The sequence below is a fragment of the Xyrauchen texanus genome, chromosome 37 (genome assembly GCF_025860055.1).
Source record: "Xyrauchen texanus isolate HMW12.3.18 chromosome 37, RBS_HiC_50CHRs, whole genome shotgun sequence".
In the NCBI taxonomy this organism is placed as follows: Eukaryota; Metazoa; Chordata; class Actinopteri; order Cypriniformes; family Catostomidae; genus Xyrauchen; species Xyrauchen texanus.
In genome coordinates this window covers 30,540,878-30,561,919 of record NC_068312.1, presented here as the reverse complement: position 1 = coordinate 30,561,919, position 21,042 = coordinate 30,540,878, and the positions used below count along the sequence as shown (strand labels likewise).

At 36.6% G+C, this 21,042-nt stretch overlaps 2 protein-coding genes across 2 annotated transcripts; both read left to right on the top strand.

The window, feature by feature from the left end:
* The first annotated feature begins 1,533 nt into the window (after nt 1-1,533).
* On the top strand, nt 1,534-12,366 carry gclm (glutamate-cysteine ligase, modifier subunit). The gene is made up of 7 exons (XM_052108725.1): nt 1,534-1,778; nt 2,589-2,654; nt 3,963-4,047; nt 4,129-4,185; nt 5,344-5,546; nt 10,881-10,995; nt 11,115-12,366. Exons 1-7 carry the CDS (start codon nt 1,656-1,658, stop codon nt 11,285-11,287), a joined length of 822 nt encoding a protein of 273 aa, XP_051964685.1. The 5' UTR covers nt 1,534-1,655; the 3' UTR covers nt 11,288-12,366.
* A 296-nt stretch (nt 12,367-12,662) lies between these two features.
* On the top strand, nt 12,663-19,049 carry LOC127630871 (uncharacterized). Its single transcript, XM_052108713.1, has 7 exons — nt 12,663-12,737; nt 14,646-16,774; nt 17,112-17,253; nt 17,362-17,457; nt 17,839-18,003; nt 18,231-18,340; nt 18,486-19,049. The coding sequence occupies exons 1-7, from the start codon at nt 12,663-12,665 to the stop codon at nt 18,592-18,594; spliced, it is 2,826 nt and encodes a 941-aa protein (XP_051964673.1). The 3' UTR covers nt 18,595-19,049.
* The last annotated feature ends 1,993 nt before the right edge of the window (nt 19,050-21,042 follow it).

Below are 21,042 nucleotides of genomic sequence, written 5' to 3'. Positions count from 1 at the left end.
TTTGAGCATTGTCAATTTAATGTAACAAAGATTAATAGGCATTTTTGAATTGGCACATTCTAAACATAGTTTTTACAACAAGTAATTAAATGCATTTCCTTTTTTAAGGTGATAGTGTAAAGGTCCCTGTCTGCCAAAAACTTGTCCAATGCCAAATGTAGTCACATCATAACAAAAAAAGCCACAACATAAAAATATTAAGCTCACAACACAACAATATTTAGCCACAACACAATATTAAGCCACAACATAACACAAAAGCCACAAACATAACAAGAGGAGTGGTGGTGGGCTAAAGCACATAACTGTTAATCAGAAGGTTGCTGGTTCGATCCCCACAGCCACCACCATTGTGTACTTGAGCAAGGCACTTAACTCCAGGTTGCTCCGGGGGGATTGTCCCTGTAATAAGTGCACTGTAAGTCGCTTTGAATAAATGACTGCATAATGCCAAATGCATAAATGTAAAATGTAAATAACAATATTAAGCCACAACATAACAAAAAAGCCACAACACAAAACAATTATGCCATAACACAACAATATTAAGCCACATAACTATATTAAGCAAAAAGCACAATAGAAATAAACTACAGCACAAAGAAATTAAGCCACAAAAAATTAAAATAATATATATATATATATATATATATATATATATATATATATATATATACACATATATATGTATATATATATATATATATCACACAATGCCACAACACAACAAAAAAAAGCCACTGCAAAAAAATCTTAAACCACAACATAACGAAATTAAGACACAACACAATTTAGTCACAACATAACAAAAAAGCCACAACACAATTAAACCACACCATAAAAATATTAAGCCACAACATAACAAAAAAGCCACAACATAACAATTAAGCTACAATATAAAAAAAAGCCACAACATAACAATATTAAGCCACAACACAATATTAAGCCACAACATAACACAAAAGCCACAACACAGCACAATTAAGCCTCAACACAATATAGCCACAAAAAAAAAAAAAAAAGCCACAACACAATTAAGCCACAACAAAACAAAATAGCATCTGCCAAATGCATAAATGTAAAATGTAAATAACAATATTAAGCCACAACATAATATTAAGCAAAAAACAAAATAGTAAGCCACAACACAAAACAATTAAGCCACAGCACAACGAAAATAATCATTTTTTTATATATATACTTTTATTGTGCGGTGGATTAGTTTTGTTAATTTTGTTGTTGTGCACACCTGGGCCACCGTAGATGGATTCTGGACAATTGTATAAGACCCATTTGGTGTACTTTTAATTTTAAAAGTCACTTAAAGCAGTTTGACCTCACAATAATAATTGCATTCATTCCATATAATATCCCTTGCTGTGTCATGATGACAAATCATCGCAAAGGTAAGACGTCTCTGAATAACTCTTCCAGATCCACTTTGGACTGATCCTCGCCAGGATTTTCAGTGCAACCCATCTCTATTCTCATTGTGGGCGTACAGCTCTGCTCTGACCTCCTCTCTGCTATGGACTACAAGTGCGAAGTCATACTACACTGTTTAGTGTATTACGTAGAGAGGAAAACGCTGGCCCCGAGGGCATTTTACGGTTAATATTTACATACAGACATCACTTATTTTCAGTTACGGTGCAATGGAGCCTCACGTAAACGCGAAACGGCTTTTTAATCACGCACAAACCCTGAAGCTTCACACGGGGAATTTAGTGAACCGCAGTCGACTTAAGAAGAAATGTCCGTCTTCGCCTAGCGAGGAGGTAAATGACATGGGGTTGCAGTGCTCATTGTTCGTTTTGGTCAACCTTGACATCACGGCTCTGACGGGTTTTCCAGAGTGATTTTGTTCTGTGACTGTGTTTAGCCACGATCAACCCCTTATTTATATTTATAAGGTCTTCGTTGGTGTTGTTCATCTAAGAGAATCGGCTCCTTTGAATGATTAATTTCCACGAGCCAGTGTTTAAAATACATTTTACGTGTTGTTTTTGTAGTTATTTTGAATTAATATTTCTTTACACACTGCTGTATATTTATTTTCACTAAATTATGTTAATATAAATTACTATATTTTAGTTATTACCGTTGTTTTAGAGTAAACATTTTGAATTTTGTGTACCAGTTGTATCTGTGCGAAAATGGTATATTGTGTAAAATGTTGCTGTTTTATGGTTCCAGTATAGCCTATCACCCAACTTACTATGTTCTACCTTGCAATCTAGTGATTAACGAACCGTTTCGACCGAATCATTTAAAAGAACCGGTTCACAAGAATGAGGTGATTAGCTGTTATTTTCAAACATGTGTAAATATCTAAAATTTTAACATGTACAGTTCTTGATGCAAAAATATTCATAAATACTGCACATTCTTATTTTCTTCAATTAAAAACCAAGTAATGGTCAAATCTCAGCTGACAGTTCTGCAGTTGTTAGATAATAAAATGTCTTTTCTCGAATATTGTGAAATGATAAAGGATTACATGTTGGCAAGTTTTAAGTTTTAAAATATTTGTGTTCTATCCTGTCTATTAACATGTTTTTTATTATGGTTCCTGATTCAATCTTCAGCTTCTAGACTGCATCCAAGGCACGCTGAGCGAGTGGTTTGCCTCAATCCCATCAACTCTTGAATCCGTAAGCATTTTGATGATTCAATATGAAAGTGAAAGGAAAAAAAGAAAGCATGAAAAAACGTATAAACTAAAGAAATGCCACCCCAACTAGAAAGTCCTGAAAATATGTCTTCTGTTTTTAAATGATTGGGAAGTAATAAACTTTTAAGTGCTCTTTTAAATGCAAGAGAGAAACATTTTATAAAATTTTTACAAAAAAATGAAAATTCTCTCATAATTTACTCACACTCATGCCATTCTAGATCCTGATTTACATCTGTTGAACACAAAAGAAGATTCATAGAAGAATATCTCAGCTCTGTTGGTCCATACAATGCAAGTAAACGTTGGACAGAAATTTGAAGTGCAAAAAAGCACTAAAAATAAGACTCCAGTGGTTGGATCATGTCTTCAGAAGCTATATAATAGGTGTGGGTGAGGAACAGATCAAGTTTAAGTTCTGTTTTTTATAAATCTCCTCTTTTATTTTCACATTCTTCTTTTGTTTTTGTTTTCACCTACTGGTAAGGGGGTAGAATTTATAGTAAAAAAAGGGCTTGGATTTTGATCTGTTTCTCACCCACACCTACCATGTTGCTTCAGAAGAAATGGATTCAGCCTCAGGAGACATTGATTAATTGTATGCTGCCTTTTATATACTTTTTGGAGCTTCAAAGTTCTAGTCACCATTCAATGCAAATGAATGGGCCAACAGAGCAGAGATATCCTTCAAAAATCTTTGTGTTTTGCAGTAGAAAGAAAGTCATGCATATCTGGGATGGCATGAGGGTGATTTAAATGATGAATTATAATTTTTGGGAGAACTATTCCTTTAAAGATTTCATCTTTTCCTAAACAAGATAGTTGCTTAAATCAGACTTACTGAACATAAACGTCTTACCACTGTGTGCATTGTAGTATAGTGACACAGTTGTCTGTCAACAACAACATCAAAGCATAGGAACTGAGATGAAAAACAGTTGTTATGGTGATCATTCATGGCATTTTGGCCTCTCTTTGAAGCTGGTGTGCCTCTGTTCGGCTTATTTTGCCATTGTCAGCAAATCTGCCCCTGTCAGCACATTGAGTAGAGATTAAAGGTCTTAATTTACAATAGATAAGGCTTATTGATGCATTCTTCTAATGCATTCCGTTAACAAGGTGTCACAGGCAAAGTAAAGACTGGGGAGCTTCATAGACACCAAATTAACAATTATGTAAATTGAATGCATTGTCCAGGCAATTACTTTATCAGCAGATACTTTTTGTGATACCATGGTTGTGCAATTTATTTACCACTTTTGTACTATAACCTCTGTTTCTTCCTCAGGAGCTTCCCGATGTTTTGGACTGCACCATTCCAGAAAACACAGAGGCCATTACCCCAGAGGAGAGAGAGGAATTGAAAGTGTCTGGTGAGGGTTACTGATGCTTTTGCATAAATCTGTGGCAGTGTCTATTGCAGTGTTTTAAAAGTGGTTTATTTGTCTTTACAGTCAAGCTTTTTCTCTCTGAGTCAGACCCCTCATCTATCAGAAATGCTGTGGATATGGGTAAGTCCTACTTAATATGATTGACATGTTTAAGATTATGGCTGTAGATACAGTGGCAATGGGCAGGCAGGATCAGGCAGCAGATTTCCGCAGAATTGTAATGACTATCATTCCAAGACGTTCTATGCATTCCCCACCCCTTGCATATTTGTTTATTAAATATTTTGACTGATTTCATGATACTTTCAGCTACCAATAATAGCGTAGTACTCTCAGCTTCATCTAATACATGTTATTATGTTTTAAATCCCTTTCAAAGAATTCTGCCACCCCCTTAAATTCAACGCAGAAAAGGCAACAAAAAGTCTGCAGATTGCATCTGGGACTAAATCTGTCATATTACAGATTTAGAGTTAAAAAAGTACTTTAATGTGTATCTTTTTCACACCAAAAGTGATTGTGTTGCTTTAGAAGACATTAATTTAACAGCTGGTGTCGTATCAATGACGCTTATGCTGACTTTGATTTTTGGAGCTTCAAAAGAGTAATCTCCATTCACTTTCATTTTATGGACTACTATTTTTCTTCAAATTTGTTCTGGTGAAGAAAGAAAGTCACACACAACTGGGATATCATGAGGGTGAGTAAATAATGAGAGAATATTTGGGTCTGGATAGCTCTTTTTGGTAGTTTTTACATTGCTTCTTCAGACCAGAAACAGAAAACGGGCAATTAGAATCATCAAGGCGCCACCCAGTGGTTGCTCATGAAAACTGTGGATGGAGAGAATGAAGACTAATATCAAATAGATTTGATTGTTTTTAGAAAGAGATACACTTCAGAAAGTTTTTTTTTTGTTTTGCAGTTGCAAAAAAATCCAGCACTAGCCAATTTGAATAAAAAAAGCTAAAAGATGTCAAGATATGCATGTGAAATGGAAAGATAGATTTGCATGTGGAATTTGACATCTGAACATGTGTGCATGTCTGCTGCAGACTCTATTTCTAGCATTTATTTCACATACTTTATACCAGTTTACTTAAGAAACAAAGTGCAATCCAAAAATGTAGGTCATCTTATATGAATAGTACAGAGATAATTCTGGAAGTTTAGTCATTTGTCTTTTGGACAAAAGTAATGTTTTTCAACTTATTTTTATGTGTGTTCATTTCTGATCTGTGGTGAATAATGTAGTTTCCTCTCACATGTGTTGTTCAGCTTGTCTGTCGTTAGGTGTGTCTCAGCTGGACTCTGTGATCATTGCCCCACCTTCACTCCCTGAGGGCGAGCCTCAGACGCTAGCTCATCTGCAGCCGCTGTGGGAAGAGCTGGAGGGTCTCGTGCATAGCCAGAAAATCGCTGCCATTGGCACTTCAGACTTGGACAAAACCCTTCTGGAGCAGCTCTATAACTGGGCTCAGGTCTGTTTAGACTCACCTCATCTTTCTTTATCATTACTTTTTTCTAATATTAAGAAAGTCATTCAATCTATAAAAGAACAGAAGTATGGCTATTATATATAGTGACTTAAACATTTTTATAAATTAAACTATATTATATTTTAGCTTCTTCGAAATAGCCACCCAATGAGTTTTAATTTACTATCTGGTCCATCTCATTCATTTAAAATATAAAAATGAACACATTTATTTATTTAATTAGTTGTATATTATTTATTTATTCTAAATAAATTAGTTTACTTCTAGTAATTTAAAGAAATGTATACATAAGTACACAACTGAAGTATATATGTTCTGCACCACTAGCACCACCAAACAAAATTTCAAAACTAAACGGCCTTCCAAATACTCAATACTGCTGAATACCCCTTCTGTTGATCGAACAAACAAAGTCCTGCCCCCAACTCATGCCATTGGTTGAGTCAATGTTGTTGTATTGAGCTGGACTGACCACTCAAAACAATTTTATAGCACCACAGAGACAGTGTTTACAGTTTTCGACTTATACAGTTGAAGTCAGATGTTTACATGCACTTAGGAAGTCATTAAAGCTATTTTTTTTTTTAACCAATCCACTGGTTTTATATTAGCAAACTATAGATTTGGCAAGTCGTTTAGGACATCTGCATTATGCATGACACAATAATTTTTCCAGCAATTTTTTACAGACAGATTATTTCACTTTTAACTGACTATATCACAATTCCACTGTCAGAAGTTTACACTCACTAAGTTAACTGTGCCTTTAAGCAGCTTTTAAAATTTCAGAAAATTATGTCAAGCCTTTAGTCAATTAGCCCCCGATAGGCAAATTTGAGTCAACTGGAGGTGTACCTGTTGTTTTATTTTAAGGCCTACCTTCAAACTCAATGCCTTTGCTTGACATAATGGGAAAATCTAAAGAAATCAGCAAAAATTGGTTACCTCCACAAGTCTGTTCATCATTGGGAGCAATTTCCAAATGCCTTAAGGTACCACAGTCATCTGTACAAACAATAGTACGCAAGTATAAGCACCATGGGACCACGCAGCCATCATACCGCTCAGGAAGGAGACTCATTCTGTCTCCTAGAGATGTAGTACTTTGGTACGAAAAGTGCAAATGAATCCCAGAACAACAGCGAAGCACCTTGTGAAGATGCTGCAGGTAGGCAAGTATCTATATCCACAGTAAAACGAGTCCTATATCGACATAACCTGAAAAGCTGCTCAGCAAGGAAGAAGCCACTGCTCCAAAACCACCATAAAAAAGACTACAGTTTGCAAGTGCTCATGGGGACAAAGACATTTCTTGAAACAAAAATGTTACTGTTTGGCCATAATGACCATTGTTATGTTTGGAGGAAAAAGGCTAAGGCTTGCAAGCCAAAGTACACCATCACAACTGTGAAGCATGGGGGTGGCAGCATCATACTGTGTGGGTGCTTTGCTGCAGGAGGGACTGATGTACTTCACAAAATAGATGGCATCATTAGGAAGGAAAATGATGTGGATATATTGAAGCAACATCTCAAAACATCACCCAGGAAGTTAAAGCTCAGTCACAAATGGGTCTTCCAAATGGACTGTGACAATGAAGTATACCTCAAGTTGTGGCAAAATGGCTTAAGGACAGTAAAGTCAAGGTGTTGATTGGCCATCACAAAGCCCTGACATCAATCCGAAACTGAAAAAGGAGGCCTACAAACCTGACTCAGTTACACAAGTTCTGTCTGGAGGAATGGGCAAAAATTCCAGCAACTTATTGTGAGCAGTTTGTGGAAGGCTACCCAAAACATTTGACCCAAGTTAAACAATATAAAGGCAATGCTACCAAATACTAGCAAAGTGTATTTAAACTTCTGACCCACTGGGAATGTGATGAAAGAAATAAAAGCTGAAATAAATAATTCTCTCTACTATTATTCTGACATTTCACATTTTTTAAATAAAGTAGTGATCCTAACTGACCTAACGGGGAATGTTTTCTATGATTAAATGTCAGGAATTGTGAAAAACTGAGTTTAAATGTATTTTGCTAAGGTGTATGTAAACTTCTGACTTCAACTGTACTTATAGTTGGTATACTTAAAGTTGCCTCTGCATAGTAGTGCTGTGAATCGATTAACTAATTAATCACACTTTTATGAGATTAAACGCTATTAAATAATTGTACATGATACATTACAGCAAACATGAAAAAAATCCTCATAAATATATTTACTTCATATTTTCTCTGCCAGAAATTAAGTCATCATTTATTTTAATTATTTTAATATGTACTGTAGTGGCCAAAAGTGATGTCTGGAGGGGATATTTGCACAATATTTGTTTTTAATGACCATTCAGGTTCAATTAAACCATCAAAATATGAGGAGTATGTAATATTGTGAAGAAGAAGAAAACACTAAAGTTAGTTAAGGTATTTAATTGACAAAATTATTTGGCAAAAAAGGCAAACTTGAGCGTATCATGGAATATGGGTTTTTTCTAATATGCAAAAAATGCATGGAAAAAAATGTCACAGGAAATAAAGAATACATTGACTACAATGTAATCAGCTTTTAATATTTTGTTGGTCCTCCCATGTTTTTAATTAAAGCAGCCATTCTCCTTGGCATTGACTCAATAAGCTTTGCGCATGTGTCGTGCGTAAATTTTTGCCAAGCCTCCTTAAATCCTTCCCAAAGCTGAGCTTTATTGGAAGACCTGCATGACTTATCACGATTCAGGTTTAGAATTTCCCAAAGGTTTTCAATGTGATTAAGGTCAGGGGACTGAGGAGGCCACTTGAGGACTTCAAAATGCTGGGCAGTAAGGAATGCCTTTGTTGCACACGCGGTGTGCTTTGGATCATTATCATGTTGGAAAATACACATTCGATCTCCAAACAGATCCTCCATACTCGGCAACATTGTGTTCTGCAAGATGTCTGAGTTTTGGTGCATTCTCCAAGTGCCAACAGCTTTGTAGATCCCCATACCATTAAGTTTCCCCCGCTGTGCTTAACGGTGCCACGTATGCATTTGGTATCAAAACGCTCCCCTCGTCTCCTACGAACATACTTGACGACAATCTGAAGCAAGCATGTTGGCTTTTGACTCGTCGAACCACAGAACGCGGCTCCAATTTTCCACACTCCAATCCTTATGTTCTTTGGCAAAAGCAAGATGTTTTTTGTGGTTGATGGAACTAAAAAATTGTTTCTTTACTGCTACACAACCTCTCAGTTTAGCCTAGTGTAGCCGTCGCCTTACAGTGTGAGATGAATTTGGAGGTTCCTCACCATTGCACGTCTCTTCCAGAACTTAGGAAGCTGTTTTAAAGCGGTCACACATTGAGGTGATTTTTAATTCTCAAATTTTAAGTCAAAACGCTCCCTAAACTTCCTTGGCTGGCCCCATCGCTTTACATTCTGCATGGTACCGGCCTCACGGTGCTTTGTAATAATTTCGCGGACCGTGCGACACGGGCAGTATCCGAAGCTGATTGACAAGATTTAGCCATTTTGACAATAACCTCTTTGGTTGTAGAGGACAGCTCCTTCCTCTTTGCTATTTTCAACAAAACCCACATAAAACGATTAATTACATAGCCAACAATTTAACTGACACACCTGTAGCAATTATAGGGTGGGAATAGTGAGTGCAAACTTTATATGATGGATTGGAATTTGCAAATTGGCATGTTTCATTGCCTCATGACAAATCGAATAATTGTACATTAGTTTTACACTCCAAGCACCACTACAACATGCATACAAAATCTTTAATAAATTTTTAATAATATGTTTGAATAAATGCCAAAGATGTACATTTTCCTTGGTCGGATGTCACTTTTAGCCACTGCTAAATGTTTTTTTTTTTTTTGCAGAATCAGATATATTTAGACATGTTTTTACAAGCACTGTATAAGTACAATACATGCCATAAAATCAGTGGACATGCTATAATTACAAATTGGAATAAATCTACAGATATAAAACATTAAATGCTAAAGTTTAAGTTGTTGAATATTTAAAATCTCATAAATATTATTTTTTATTGAATCAACCAATGGCATGAGTTGGGGGCAGGACTTTTGTTTGTTCGATCAACAGAAGGTGTATTCAGCAGTATTGCGTATTTGGAAGGCCGTTCAGTTTGTACAAGTATACCTGGCTGCAGCTTGCCAGCACACGTTGGGTCTCACTTGGGTGGTTTAGCTTTTGACAGTGGTTCAGATGAAAGTATAAGTGAGCAGTTTTGGGCTATGTAAAGAGATACAGCATTACGGTTTTTATTATGCCTGGGACACGCGTAATGAATGACATGCACAAATGTACATTGTTCCTGGCAGGCAGTAGATGCCCTAAGCCCGCTCCCACTCTAATCAGAGTCTGTAAGGCTGACAGTTTTCTCCATCGTGCAAAGTTTCGAGAAGTATATAGCTGTATTCATCGTGCCAAAAAGAGGCGGGAGCTCCAAACCGGTAGCAAAGATATAGAGTGCTTCTCAATCAGAAGGCTGCAGCCTAGTTAGGCTGGATATCTCTGCTGCCACGTCAGCAAGCAACGTTGAAGGCTTTCTCAATTATTCCACACTCAGCCTTCGTTGGCCACATTTTGGAGGCTGCGTCAGGTGCATCCTTAGTGGCCTTCAATCATTGGTTCACAATTATTTTTCTAGATTTTCACGACATGACCGCAGAGGCAGATGATGTAGCCATGCGAACTTACTAGACCGTCTCATTCATAGCGTTGAATGCTGAAGAGGAGCCTAGCCTACAGCCACAGCAGGACTGATCTAGAAAAGACACAGCCTTACTTGGCTGCAGCCTTTCATTTCAGAATCACCCATAGGGAGCCCCTAACCTAACCCTTTCCTTAATCCTAACTGTGAGTGGAAGTGATGCCCCCTTTTGGAGTTGGTGCAACCCCCTTCTGTAGTAACCCCACCCCTTCTGGAGTAACCCCGCCCTCATTTGGAGGTCTCCAGTCTCCAGTTACACCGACTTGAAAGTTTCAGGAAGTAAACATGCTGCATTAATTGCGGATTTTTTTTTACATGTAACAATTGCAGAAATGAACAAATTAAATTTCGCAACACTAATTTTAACAAAAATGTTTCACACTTCAGCATTAGAAGCTAATTCAGTCAAATGTGTCTAAACTTATATGATTTATGTGTTGGTGTTAAAATATATATATTAAATATATATATTTTTTTTATCAAACACATGATATTAGAATCAAATCATGCATAACAGTTGGAATTATTTACAATGCAATTAAAAAGATAACTGACAGTGTTTTGATTTTACTCTTACAATATTCAGGTAAAGCCAAGCAGTAATCAGGTGAATCTGGCCTCCTGCTGTGTGATGCCTCCAGATCTCACTGCCTTTGCTAAAGAGTTTGACATACAGTTGCTAACTCACAATGACCCTAAAGGTGTGTATTTAATGCTGAGTCAGTTGGCTTAATGATTGTGTGCATGAACCGGCTCTGCCACGTGATGATGAAATAACATTAGTAACAGCTAGTGTTGCCAATCTTGTTTCTGTATGTAGAGCTAATCAGTGCAGCAGGTTTCCAGGATGCAGTGCAGGAGACCAGTAAGGAACTGCATGTGGCTGACTGGAGGCTGGAGTGGGTCTTGCGCTACTCCATCATAGTAAAGAGCAGAGGCATCATAAAATCCAAGGGCTACATCGTTCATGCTAAAAAGAGCAGCGACCATTAACGCATCCTGTTTGAGCAGGGTTCCTCCCCCCCCCTGAATTTAGAGAACATAATTAATCTGTGATTTATTCAAAGTGAATTTGAGTCATTTTTATTTTTAATGGAAGAAATAGAAATTCACTTGACTCTTGAAAAGCTCAAACAGAATATTGTTAATACAACTTCTATTCTTTGGCCTTTTTTCCTTATAATTTAGAATTTTCAGATGTTATCTGTTCCTGTAGACATATGCAAAGTGCCTCTCTTTGTCAGTTTTTGTCAGCCATTTTGATTATGTTTTCCTCATTGCTCATCCCCAGTATTTGTCCAGTGGGTAAAATGAACTGTACAACTGTTAACATTGGGTGCCGAGTCTGCAGAATAAGGAATGGAGATGCTTCAAATCCCGAAAGGTTGTTTTAGTGAGCTAGTTAGGTTTTTAAGTACATGAAAGAGCAGAGTTTTAACTAAGAGGACTAGAACACCAAAAAGTGTTATTTTCAACCAGATTTATAGAAGAAATACCTGTATTTCCCCAAACAACTTGTCATGCGTTTTATTTTAAAATGTTTACCATGAATTAGTTTTTACAAACAATATGCCACAAAGATTTTACTTTAAATTTTAAGTCCTGTTGGGATTTTAAGTTTAACTTATTTTGACTGATGCTTTGCATTAAATATTAATTAGATGTTTTGTTACTTGTCAATAGAAAATTCTGTACCCTTTGCATCCCTGTGTAAATGTAATGCTTTGCTAATCTGATATAAAATACATATTCTAATGAGTAACTTGTAACTCTGTAACTGGGATGCTGTTAGCATGCATTGCATGAACAGCATTAATTAGTTGTATATAAAACACTGGAAAATTCCACACTTGAAGGAAAAAAAATGAGTAGTATCAGTATCTAGTGGATTGTAAGAATATATATTTTTACCTGTGTTATTTATAAATTGTCAAGACGATTCCTGTTGTGTCCAAAACGTATAAGAACATTTTTCATGTACTGTACATGTAATTACTATTTTCAAATCCCATATTGTGTTATACATATACATACTTTTAACCTACATTAAAAACTTCAGAATTGAAAATGAACCATTGTGTTTTCATTCATTTCAAATGCTTGTGTCTTCCTGTAGACCTAGTAAAACTTGACATTTAGATAATTATTTGTAATGTAGTTGGTATAGAAACATTTTAATGTTTTAGAAATTCGTATTATATTATGTTATATAATATGAATGATCTAGACTAGATTATGTCACTAGTAAAACCTAGAGAATCCATATCATTTCTTGTAACTCACCCAAAGCACAGATTACTCGCGCATGTGCACTTAGAATGCACGTCACGCAGGCGGAAGTGCGCTGGGCGTCATCATCAGTGGCAAGATGGTGGCCACCAGGAGAGGTACGCGTGTGAGCTACCCAACGAAAATATCCAGCGATGAACCTTCTGGACACACTGTAAGCAGTATACTGTCACTGCGTTAGCCATATGGTTATAATATTCTCCGCAAGCGACAATGATTAGAAATATTGTGCTTAATGTACTTTATTGCAAAAATTATTTGCAGCACGTGTCCATACATACATGCCTGGGCAAGCCAGATTGCTCGAAGTGTGGAGAAACTTTCTAGGGAGGGAGAATAAACATTTACCATGAAAAAAGAAAACGAAAGCATGTAGGCCTCAATAGAAAAATACTGCCTTATTTTTATTTAATGTCGCATGTTTTGCATTCTGCTTTCTCGACCGTTCCAAAACAAAAATGTAAGAGAGTTATACTGTATGTAGCCTTGAACTCAAGAGAACCTAGCTAAAGTTTCAGGTTGGATATTTGACGGATATTCGCTCTATCAAACCTCAATAACGTTCAACCCAGTTGTGCCACAGACTCAAAACAAGTGTCATGATGTTGGGAGGACATTGCACATGTTTTATTTTCACGATTCGGTCATTAATTCGCATTCCAAAGCTGATAAACATTGGAAATGTGAGCTGTATTCCTAGTCAAATTAGTTTGGGAGCGTACAAAGTACAATCTTTTTTACATTTGAATATTAATAGCTCCATGGTCATGTGACCTACTGAACAAGTGTCAGAATATCAACTGACTACTCTTTAGTTTTTCTGTTTTCATCTCACATAATTTTACATGAATTTTTTAAAAACTTTCTAATGTCAATAGCTCCTTGGTCATGTGATCTACTGACCCCAAATAATGGTCAGAATATTCATTAACTACCCTTCTATATTGCACACCATTTATTTAGTCCATTTTCGTCTCACACCATATTGCATGAATGTTTTAAACATTCTAATTTCATTAGATCCTTGGTCAGATGACCTACTGACCTCAAATAAGGGCCAGACTGTTAATTGACTACCCTTCTATATTGCACACCATTTAGTTAATCCATTTTCATCACACTATTTTACATGCATTTTTTTAATTTTCTAATTTCAATTGCTCCTTGGTCATGTGACCTACTGACCTCAAATAATGTTCTTTGTCCACCCTTTAGCTTTACCATTATTTATTTGTATTTCTTTAAAACTATTGATATTTGTAAAGATTTTTCTGTTCTGCATTTGTGCTGTTTTTAAATTTCAAATAAATGTATCTGGACAGGATCATTTTTATTACTGTTGCAGTATTGAGAATTGCAAACAAATGAAAAAATCAATCCACACACACTATGGTATTGAGGATTAGGAAAATGTCAATGCAAAGTTTATTTGAATTGTCCTTTAATAGACAACAAAATTATTAGTTCCATTTTAAGTGAAAGTAAACCATTTTGTTTTAATTTGTGGGTGAATTAAGGCCCGGACATTAGTGGTCCATGCACATTTAAATCTATTACAGGTGTCAGCAAACATTTTTTGAATGCCATTTTTATTTTTGCTTGTTAATCAGTGTGCCACTGTGGACTATTCAGTAATATAAGGAAATTGATTTGATTGGTCAGAGGAACTATAGGTTAGCCAACCCTAACTCTACCCTTACACCTTACCCTAGCAGGTAAGGTAGCGCTTTATGAATGAGTCTTGCCCTTCCATCCTACGGTTGGAAATCCTCCAACTGCACCGCATGACCAACACATGTGATGTGTTAATAGTTTCCACACTCATAACTAAATAAAACATGTTGCATGATTATGAGGAAGGATTGCATCAAAAGGCAGATTGGCATGCATCACACTTACTTGTGTGCCAGTGATTACACCCCCACCCCTGTGTGCTAATAGTGATCTATAATTTATTAGCTTTTTATTTATGCCATATACGTCACACTTGTGTATTAATAACATGAAAGCTGATGATGATAAATCCTGACATGATCTGATACAAATCTTCTTGATCTAACAGGTGCCCACTCCTTCGACCAGAAGAACACAACGTAGAACTATAAAGGAGGAGAACCAGTTGCATTCAGAACTCACTGGTGATTCTCAGCCAGATGAGCCAATAGATGACAGTGCTGCCCCTTCCTTACGAGCAAGTCCACTTAAGCAAGAGACTAGAAGATCCAGGTGTCTTCCTGCAAATAAAAAACAGCCTGACTCTACCCATGAAGCTGATGTCTCAGAATCAGAATCCTGCAGCTCTGTAGTTGCTGATGTGCAGGTGACTCCTAGAACTCGTAGAAGAACAATGGTCAGGGAGAAATCGAAATGCACAGCACAGGACGAAGCATCTGATGCTAAATCCTGCTATTCTTCAGTTTCTATGACCCGTTCACGCAGAGCAACAAGTAGTCTAAAAAAAACATCTCAGACTCCAGCAGCCTCTAAAGCCGCAAAGGATAATGATGGTGGTGATTTGTCAGGGGTGGAGTCTTGCAGCTCTGTTCTGTCTCTCAAAGTTCTGGACACTCGTAGGATAACCAGAAGCTGCAAGAAAACTGTGGTTGCCTCCACTGAAGCAGACCCGTCAGAACCAGAGTCATGCTCGTCCAGTGTTTCCGGCCTTCAGGGTTCCATGGTCCGCAGGTCCACACGAAACCAGAAGGTAAAACCTACCGGACCAATCCCTTTGAACTTTGAAGATACCACAGACATCACTTCCTCTCCAAGGTCCAGCAGACCAAGAGGCTGTAGACGCAAGGCAAAGTCAGGAGTTGAAGAAGAGGAATATGACTCTGAAGGATGCAAATCTGGTCCTAGTATGAGTCCCTGGAGGTCCACTAGACGTCAAGCCAAACTAAACACTCTGGTTGTCGTGTCAGATTCTGAATCAGTTGCTACTGATGTTTGCGCCTCTCAAGGTAGTCCAAGTTCTTTAAGAGGAAAGGGAACTCCTTGTAGAAGCCGAACCAGCTCAACCAGTAGTAACCAGGCTATTCCTGTTACCAGGACAAGAAGCAAAGCAAGAGATACCTCTGATTTGAGCATACCTTTAACAACTCTTTCCACCATGCCTGAGAAAGAACGAAAGGCAGAGGAACATGAGCTAGTACCTCCCCAACCTGAACATTTTCTAGTACGAGAAGACAAGAAACTTGAGGACACAGTGGAACAACTTAACCGCACCATGACCATGGACACAAGTAAAGCCAAGGAGAGCACCATGATTGAAGACACAGTTGGAGAACTCACTCTAGTTCTCGAGCAAGATGAGACTGTCGAAAGTCTTGACAGTGCAGGTGCAGAAGTCGATTTGCTGGAACCTCAGAGCACACAAGAGACAGAGTCTCAAGTTAGAGCTGTGATTGTGTTTGAAACCGCCAACTTGGTGAAGGACTGTGGGACCAAAACGCACACAGATCAAGAAGCCGTGGCTGAAATGGATCTTACAGACATGGAAGGTAAAGGAAATACAGGAGGTTTTGCAGTGGAAGAAAATGAGCAAGAGTTTGTGGAAGCAAACCATGCTGTTGATGATCAGGCATGTTTTGACCATACCATGGAGGATACAGTAGGTGCCATCCCAGAGGATCCTGTACCAGCTATAGCTGAGAAGATTGTGACAGATGTTGAAGAACTTAAGAGTATTGGTTGTGAGAAAGGCGTAGTAGTTACCAAAGATCATAGTGACACCGTTAAGGCAACTGTGGATAAAACCTCTATAATGTTGACTGAAGTGGAAGCCCTCTCTTCAAGCTTGATTACTCAAGCAGATTTGACTACTACAGAGGAACCATCTAAGAAAGCTTCTTCACAGAGAGGAATGATCAGTTTACTAGACAGCAGTGAGGATGAGGAGAATGATGATGAAGGTCTGTCTCCAAATGAAAAAGAGGAGGATTGTTCACAGGAAGCTGAGGACATGCAGAGTGAAGAATTGATGTACCATAATGGAAATCAGATGTCAGTAGAAGCAGCAGCTCACAATAATGGACTGTTTGTCATAGACACTAGGCCTGGCCTACGGCCTGATAAAAAGTACTATGTTGATGTGAAGCAAACAGAGGAAGAGGATGTGGAAGATTTTATTGATGAAGAGGATGATGACAATGACGAAGATTCAAGAGTGCTCTTTGCAGCCAGAAAGCCTTTGTAAGTTATTTTTATTGTCCCTGTTATGTTGATGCTATTTATTTAGTCAAAACATTGTTTGTTTGAGCTTTGCAACCAGCCCAGCAAAGCAACACTGCCTCAACCAATGGTGTGAGTTTGGGGAGGGACAATCTGTTTGGCTTCAACGGAAGACCGGGGGTGTCAGAAATCAGCCATTATTTTTTGGAATTCTGTTTGATGATGCCAATTTTTGTTTTAATGTTATATTCCTTTTTATGGTTATGTTTTTTAGGCAGAAATTTATATTTCACCTTTATATATTTCTTACAGTTTGAAACCATTCAGACAAAGCACTGGTTTTGTCTCTTTCTCCTAGGACACAATTATCCAGTTCCATTGACACAGGTCTCAAAATGAAGGAACTTGGTGGTTTGTACATCAGGTTTGATGGCAGCAAGCCAGCAAAGAGTCTTTCCAACAGTTTGGAAACTCAGAAGGGCCAGAACAATCTGGATGAGGTGAATGAATGTCATCAATTCTGTAGATTATAATTTATATCTACAGGTTCTAGGTGATATAATGGTTGTTGCATATATGAGTTGCAAGTGAAAACATTTATTTTGTAGCTGCTGAAGAAGAGTGTTATCATTCCCGATTTGGAGAAGAAAGATGCAGTGCCTCCTTACAAGGAATCAAAGCATGCTGCTAAACTCAAGCGCAAGGTAGACAGATGAGCTCTTGAATGCATGGATGGTCTTAGAGCATTTTACCCTCTGTTTTTTTTTTTTTATGATTGTCTTTTTACCTAATGCATACCTGTTTATACCATTCATCCTTAAAGTGCATAAGATAAAATATTCAAATACTTTAACATTTTGGATCTTCTCAAGGGGATTTATATCATTTTTTTTTTAAAGGTCATTATAACCTATTCAAAACTTTATAGAATTATTACTGACGATATATTTGACATGTGTTTTCACTCAAATTATTATTGCAATATATTTTTTTTAACTTTTGGATTTTTAGGCTTTAGGGTCAAGGTTATATAAATTGCATATTGTGAATGTTTAATAATCTTATTTGTACAATGTGATATTCAGGCAGAAAGAGAAAAGACTACTGGTGATAGCTGGTTCAACATGAAAGCCCCTGAATTAACAGAAGAGCTAAAAAATGACCTGAAGGCATTGAAGATGCGCTCGGCCTTAGACCCAAAGCGTTTCTACAAGAAAAATGACAGAGACGGATTTCCCAAGTACTTTCAGGTAGTCCTTATCAGCAATTATTCCTTAAACAGACTTTGTGTTCCCTTTAAGTCCTAACGACTTTTTCCAAAAAGCTATTAAGACAAAAAAAGTTGAGAATCGTATGTGGATTGATAAAGCTACAAGTAGAAAAGTGCTTTGCAATTAACCACAGCCGTACATGTTCAAAGAAAGCAGACAACTCTAAATTGTTAGTCTTTTCAGTAAAGTTTCACTTTTTGTTTCAGGTTGGCACAGTGGTTGACAGCCCAGTGGACTTTTATAATTCCCGAATTCCCAAGAAACATAGAAAAAGGACAATTGTGGAAGAGCTGCTTGCTGATGCAGAGTTTAGAAGGTAAGCTCATGAAACTATATGGAGAAAAACATGTTGAATTATTTGTATTCATGACAGTGGCATTTTATTATTGAAAGTTGAATTGTGCCATCACAATTGTTTTAAATTGTCATTGTTCTAAAACAACTTTTCCCCCCTTTTTCAGCTATAACAAAAAGAAATATCAAGAGATCATGACAGAAAAAGCAGCACAAGCTGCTGGCAAGATGCACAAAAAGAAGCATACATTTCAGAAAAAGAAAATGAATAAATAATGTCATAAGGCAAATTAGATTTTTATTGTCTGTTTGTGATATTTTTTAAATAAAACATTTTAAATGTAAAGATAAGACAATTCATATAAATGGCAAATATATTTTTTGCAACATCTGTAAATTCAGTGCTTGCATGATTGAATCATTTTGCATATGCCAAAAAACATGTTATTTGTACAGAGAAAAACTGAATTTACACATTTTAAAAGTTTTTCCATTGAAAAGAAAAAACTCTGTAGAACAGAACAACAGTGCAGATGGAAAAAAGACGATTGATCGATTAAGTGCAAACAGTCATTGTCAAACATGGCTTATTTTTTTGGTTTTGTGGATTCACAATAAATCAAGTCAAATAAATGTGTGCTTTGTTTATCTTCTCTACTGTTGTTGGACTATCATTATGTTGGACTATACATCATTATACAAGTTCATTTCATTAAAACACTGCACTGATATCAAAATGTTTGGCTGATTCTGATGTTTTTCCTCACCTTATTTTGTACTTTGTTTTTAAATCATAATCTTTAATAGCCTAAGCAAAACAATATGGTAGAGATACAGGGCTGTAGATTGAGTAGCAAACATCCACAAATAAAGTCCTAAAATGTATACTCTGTTTACTTTAACTCACTTGGAATGTCAAAATGAATATCAGAATATTTTCATTTCACTTTTAATTTAAGAAATTAAGAATGAAAAAATTTATTTGAGGATTAATAAGAAATGTGCTTTCTAGCGACATCTGTGGTTGAAGTGTAAAAAAATTGCAAGCAATTTGCTGAAGAATACTTTACGTCAGTCATGTTTTGATACTACTACTCTGGTGCATGAATCTCATGATTTTAGGTTACCTGGACCCCGCCTATGTGATCATGACTGGAAGATATTCAAAACTTAGTTATAACATGCTATTTTCATGTTTCTATAATTATGTTATACAATTAAACATTTAAAAATGTAAACTTGCTTTGATGAAGTTAAACACTCTTATTTACATATTTTTAATGCATGAATTGCACAATATTCTGACACTACACTCAAAGTGCTTTTACATGGAGAATAGGGGACTCTCCTGAATCTCCACCAGTTACAAGTATATTTTAATATTATTGAAGCGTTTTATCGACTATTAATGTTTGCATTGTATTATATTTATCAATTTAAGAGGTGAAGCTCGTGATACAGCTGATTTGATATAAATGTAAGCCTTATTATTTTTACATGATCAATCTTGTCAACAGAATCAATGATAAAAAGGTTTGTTGATGGAATATATAAAGGAAGACAAGATGAAAAAGGATCATCATGAAGATTATTAAATGATTTTATTAAAGCTTACAGTTGATGAAAATATGACGAAATAAATTATACTGCAAGATATAAACAAGAAACATCGTGATAATCTGTAAATAGAAGATATTAGATATGGATTAATTTAATTCAGTATGTTGAGCTGCGCTGAGTTTTTAGCTAATGCAGCCACTGGCCAAGCCAGTCTTGTGATTTTCCTTTAAATTTTCTAAAAAATATTATATATACAGTTTTAATTGACCTACAGGATTTACAATTCAAAGTTTATTACAAGGTATGAAGGACAATGAGAGATCCTTGGTAGAAAAGTAAAATGTATTATATAATATGTAAATGTAATTTTATGTTAATTCATTACACTTTGGTTATAAAATATTCACCTGCCCTATCCAAGTGACTTCTAAACCAGTCAATATAGCACCAAGACAATATAGCACCTTTCACATAGGCTAAATCAAACATATTCATAAACACCAGAATTTCACAAACACTTAATAAACGCTTTCCATCAATATAGCAAGACTCGCTTTCTTCTGCACTCAACAGGAGCCAAGAAGCGCGTCTTTCCGTTCTTTCCGCAAAGTACCGTTATAACTGCAATATGCGCGCACTCGGATCTAAATCGCGGCTGGCTTGACCGCAGTCATGCAGACGTCCCGGTCCCTCAAGTTGGCTGGCAATTAAATTGACCAAACGTTCAGGGTCACTGTATTGTCTACGACAAAGTTGTAGACGTGATAGTCTTCTTCTAAGGTGTCTGACACTCAGGCCCGGACTGGCCATCGGGAGCACCGGGACAATTCCCGCTGGCCTGGCGACTAAGTTGGCCTGCTGCCAGCCAGCGTTTTTTTTTCCATTTTGTTTTTTCATTATTATTATTTTATATTACTACCTTTACCAGTGATCATTTTTGAATTCGTTATTCAATAAAATTATTATTAATATTAATAACAATAAAAAACATTAAATCATGAATCTGTTCGTCTTGACTGGCAAGGCTACGATTCGAATTTACGCCTCAGACAAACGGTTAAACAGAAAATGCGAGCAGCGCCCGTCTAACGTTACAGTCGTGGAGAAATCAAAACAAATGAGTGCACACAGAAAAGTACTGAGGTAAAAATTCTAATTGTTGTT

Coding starts and splice junctions, on each gene's coding strand:
- gclm (XM_052108725.1), top strand. CDS start 1,656: ATGGAGCCTCACGTAAACGCGAAACGGCTTTTTAATCACGCACAAACC. Junction 2,655..3,962: donor TCCCATCAACTCTTGAATCC/GTAAGCATTTTG, acceptor TTTCTTCCTCAG/GAGCTTCCCGATGTTTTGGA. Junction 10,996..11,114: donor AACTCACAATGACCCTAAAG/GTGTGTATTTAA, acceptor TTCTGTATGTAG/AGCTAATCAGTGCAGCAGGT.
- LOC127630871 (XM_052108713.1), top strand. CDS start 12,663: ATGGTGGCCACCAGGAGAGGTACGCGTGTGAGCTACCCAACGAAAATA. Junction 12,738..14,645: donor ATGAACCTTCTGGACACACT/GTAAGCAGTATA, acceptor TTGATCTAACAG/GTGCCCACTCCTTCGACCAG. Junction 18,341..18,485: donor GCTGATGCAGAGTTTAGAAG/GTAAGCTCATGA, acceptor CCCCTTTTTCAG/CTATAACAAAAAGAAATATC.